Genomic DNA, 5,001 nt, shown 5'->3' with positions numbered 1-5,001 from the left:
GAATTTAGATAACTATCATATGTTTCGACAATATTCTTGAAGAATATTGATTATCAATGTATTGTTGTTTAAGATTTATATTATTTGGATTTTGATGTTTTTATCTTAGAACGATTTAATAGATTGATTTCAAGTTATCTCATCCCGATGCTATTGAAATTATTTAAATTTGTATAAAGTTCATTTGAAATTTACTTGGATTTTGTATATCTAATCAAATCTCTGTGATCAGTGACTTTGAAATTTACTTTGAAATTTGTATAAAGTTCATTTGAAATTTAGTTGGGCAGAATTCTGTGATATTTGTTTTACGTATTTAGAATTATTGTGCGTAAAAGAGTTTTATTTTCTTTAGTTTATAATGCTACAATTTGTATTTAGTGCAATTTGTAATAGATACATAAATTATTAATTGAGCACATCTCAATGTACACCTGCATCGATGTTAGTTTAACAAATAGAATAACAAAATTTCAAAATTGCATAGTAAAAGTAGTAACATGCATAATTTGTTATAATATTTATTTTCAATAATAGTAATACAATTTTACTCTATTTATGTCATGATTCTAATTATATAATTTTTTTTTCTTTCTTTTTAAGTTGCAATGGCGAACATCACCAAACTTGAATTTGAAGCACTTGACTTGACTGGAAAAAATTATTTATCATGGATTTTGGATGCCGAGGTCCACCTTATCTCTATGAATTTAGGAGATACAATAAAAGAAGGAAATGAAATGTCCCAGCAGGACCGTGCAAAGGCACTTATTTTTCTCCGTCATCACCTCAATGATGGGTTGAAAGTCGAATATCTCACTGTGAAAGAGCCACGAGAACTTTGGAAAAATCTAAAAGAAAGATTTGACCATCAACGAACTGTAATTCTCCCAAGAGCCCGATATGAATGGATGCACCTACGGTTACAAGATTTTAAGTCCGTAAGTGACTATAACTCTGCATTATTCAAGACTAGTTCCACACTGATACTTTGTGGAGAGAAAGTCACTGATCAAGACATGTTAGAAAAAACATTCTCCACTTTTCATGCATCAAACGTGCTCCTGCAGCAGCAATATCGTGAACGTGGATTTCAAAGGTACTCTGAACTCATCTCATGCTTACTAGTTGCTGAACAAAACAAGGAGCTGCTCATGAAAAATCACCAAATGCGCCCAACTGGATCCACACCATTTCCTGAAGCAAATGGAACTACATTTCCTGAAGAATATGAAATTGCATTTCCTGAAGTGAATGCTAATTCCACTAAAAATCATAACAATGAAAGTGGACGTGGACGTGGACGTGGGCGTGGGCGTGGGCGTGGCCAAAGAAGATACTATCAGCAACAAAATGGAAAGAAACATAAAACAAGCCACCAGCAATGGAATTCCAATAATGAAGAAGCAAAAGAAAAGAGTTCCAAAGTATATGAAGAAAAATGTTATAGATGTGGAATGGAAGGGCATTGGTCTCGTACCTGTCGTACGGCAAAACATCTTGTGGATCTATATCAAAAATCAATCAAGGAAAATGGAAAAATGGAGATAAATTTTGTGGACAATGATGATCCAATTGATATAACTCACTTGGACGTCTCTGATTTCTTTGCTAATCCAGATGGAAATATAGATAATTTGATTGGTGGTGGTGTGTTAGAAAATAATGAGTAATTACTTTCATTGGTCTTGTTCCTACTTTGAATTTCTATTGTTTATTAGGTTATCGTGGTCTCGTTTTTATTTTGATGTTCAGTTCATGTTTAGGATTTGTCATGGAGGTTTATTTTGTTATTCAATAAATGTTTTCATTATTCAATAAAATATTTCATTTGAAAGCTTTACACATTATTTATTGTATTTAGCTTATTGAATTATATTTTATTTTAGATTAACGATGATATGTCAGGATGAATGCTTAGTGGATAGTGGTACAACACATACCATTCTTCAAAATAAAAGGTATTTTTTGGAGTTAACATTAGCTGAAAATAATGTTACAACAATATCGGGTGCATCAAAAATTATTGAAGGTTATGGAAAGGCAAAAATTATTTTACCAAATAATACAAGCCTATATATTGAAAATGCCCTATATGCAAGCAAATCCAGTAGAAATTTGCTTAGCTTTAAAGACATCCGCCGAAATGGATACCATATTGAAACATTAAATGAAAATAATTTCGAATACCTTTGCATAACATCTATTATATCTGGCCAGAAGCAGATAAAAGAAAAATTATGTGCACTCCCTTCTGGAATGTATTTTACAACAATAAAAACAGTCGAAGCAAACATTGTCACAAACCAGAAGTTTTTTGACCAACAGAGCTTCAAATTATGGCATGATCGACTTGGTCACCCTGGGGCAACAATGATGCGCAGAATAATAATTAACTCACATGGACACCCTCTAAAGAACCAGAAGATTCTTTTACACAATGATTATCCATGTGTAGCTTGTTCACAAGGCAAACTAATTATAAGACCTTCCCCTACAAAGATTGATGTTGAAATCCCAACCTTCTTGGAGAGAATCCATGGGGATATTTGTGGGCCTATACACCCACCATGTGGACCATTTCGATACTTCATGGTATTGATTGATGCGTCTACTAGATGGTCACATGTTAGTTTGCTTTCAACTCGAAATATAGCTTTTGCTAGATTACTTGCGCAAATTATTAAATTACGAGCTCAATTCCCAGATCACTCAATCAAGACAATTCGTCTTGATAATGCTGCTGAATTTAAATCGCAGACATTTAATGACTATTGTATGTCAATAGGGATTTCAGTTGAGCATTCGGTTGCTCATGTCCATACACAAAATGGCTTAGCAGAGTCATTCATTAAGCGTTTGCAATTAATTGCTAGACCATTATTGATGAGAACCAAACTTCCATCATCTGTGTGGGGACATGCCATATTACATGCTGCATCATTGATTCGTATAAGGCCAACTAATTATCACCAATACTCACCCTTACAACTTGCTTATGGTCGAGAGCCTGATGTTTCTCACCTTCGAGTATTTGGTTGTGCAGTACAAGTCCCTCTCCCACCTACACAGCGAACCAAAATGGGCCCACAACGTAGACTTGGGATTTATGTGGGATATGATTCACCATCTATTATTAGATTTTTGGAACCTTTAACAGGAGATTTGTTTACTGCGAGATTTGCAGATTGCCACTTCGATGAATTGGAATTTCCAAATCTAGGGGAAATAAAGTTGTGTCCCGAAGAACAACAAAAGATTTGTTGGAATGAGAAAACACTATCTCATTATGATCCTCGAAATAATCAATGTGAGCAAGAAGTTGAAAGAATCATTCACCTGCAAAGAATTGCAAATCAATTGCCCGATGCTTTTGTTAATACAAAGAATGTGACAAAGTCACATATACATGCAGAGAATACCCCTTGCAAAATTGATGTCCCCGTAGGACCAGCTATTATTCAACCTGCAAATGAATCTAAAATACGCCAGAAGCGTGGTCGACCAATTGGTTCAAAGGATATTGTACCTCGAAAAAGAAAGGTACAAGAGAAAGAAAATTCAAAAGCTCCCGAAGAAGAAATCTTGGATGATATAGTAAGAAAGATCAATGAACCAAACTTGGATAATATTATTCCTGAAGAATCAAATTCTCATGAAAATAATGAGATTTCAATAAATTATATATCATCTCGAAAATTGTGGGATCGAAATAACACAATTGTTGACACTGTCTTTGCCCTAAATGTCGCCCTTGACATCATACATGATGAAGACCCAGAACCACAATCCGTTAAGGATTGTCAACAAAGAGATGATTGGCCAAAATGGAAGAAGGCCATACAAACTGAATTAGACTCACTAGAAAAACATAAAGTGTTTGGACATGTAGTACGAACACCTGAAAATGTAATCCCAGTAGGATACAGATGGGTTTTTGTACGAAAGAGGAATGAAAATGGTGAAATTGTAAGATACAAGGCCCGACTCGTAGCCCAAGGTTTCTCGCAGAGACCTGGAATTGACTATGAGGAAACATATTCACCTGTGATGGATGCCTCTACTTTTCGATTCCTAATCAGTTTAGCAGTATCAGAAACTCTTGATATGCGACTTATGGATGTTGTAACTGCTTATCTTTATGGTTCACTTGATAGTGATATATATATGAAAGTGCCTGAAGGATTCCAACTATCGAAAGAAAATGGTGAAGCACCCAAGGCTATGTTATCAATAAAACTGCATAAATCCTTATATGGATTAAAGCAATCTGGTCGCATGTGGTACAATCGTCTTAGTGAATATTTGTTAAAAGAAGGATACACAAATAATGCTATTTGTCCATGCGCTTTTATAAAAAGAACAGATGAGGGCTTTGCAATTGTGGCAGTATATGTTGATGATCTAAATCTTATTGGCACTCCAGAAGAGCTTACTAAAACTGCCAATTACTTGAAAAATGAGTTTGAGATGAAAGATTTAGGAAAGACAAAATTTTGTCTCGGATTGCAAATTGAACATTTGCAAGAGGGAATATTTGTTCATCAATCATCATATACAGAAAAAATACTAAAGCGCTTTTACATGGACAAGGCACACCCATTAGCATCACCCATGTATGTTCGATCACTTGATGCTAACAAAGATCCTTTTCGACCACCTGAAAATGGAGAAGAAATCGTTGGTCCAGAAGTACCATATTTAAGTGCCATTGGTGCACTGTCATATCTCGCAAATTGTACTCGCCCAGATATATCATTTTCTGTTAATCTTTTAGCGAGATATAACTCATGTCCAACCCGAAGACATTGGAATGGTATAAAACACATATTTCGTTACCTTCGGGGTACAATTGATATGGGATTATTTTATTCGACAAAATCAAAGTCTCCTTTAGTTGGATATGCAGATGCAGGATATCTTTCTGATCCACATAAAGCTAAATCCCAGACAGGTTATGTGTTTACACGAGGAGACACTGCTATATCATGGAAGTCGGTG

General features: G+C 34.9%; 1 protein-coding gene across 1 annotated transcript; it reads left to right on the top strand.

The window, feature by feature from the left end:
* The first annotated feature begins 608 nt into the window (after window positions 1-608).
* Window positions 609-1,673, top strand: LOC140837925 (uncharacterized). Its single transcript, XM_073204006.1, has one exon. It carries the CDS (start codon window positions 609-611, stop codon window positions 1,671-1,673), a length of 1,065 nt encoding a protein of 354 aa, XP_073060107.1.
* The last annotated feature ends 3,328 nt before the right edge of the window (window positions 1,674-5,001 follow it).

Source organism: Primulina eburnea, chromosome 8 (genome assembly GCF_022965805.1).
Source record: "Primulina eburnea isolate SZY01 chromosome 8, ASM2296580v1, whole genome shotgun sequence".
NCBI classification, from domain to species: domain Eukaryota; kingdom Viridiplantae; phylum Streptophyta; class Magnoliopsida; order Lamiales; family Gesneriaceae; genus Primulina; species Primulina eburnea.
The sequence above is the reverse complement of the archived record's forward strand: the minus strand, read 5'-3'. Positions and strand labels throughout refer to the sequence as shown.

Excerpts from the sequence above, each read along its gene's own strand:
- LOC140837925 (XM_073204006.1), top strand. The coding sequence starts at position 609 with ATGGCGAACATCACCAAACTTGAATTTGAAGCACTTGACTTGACTGGA.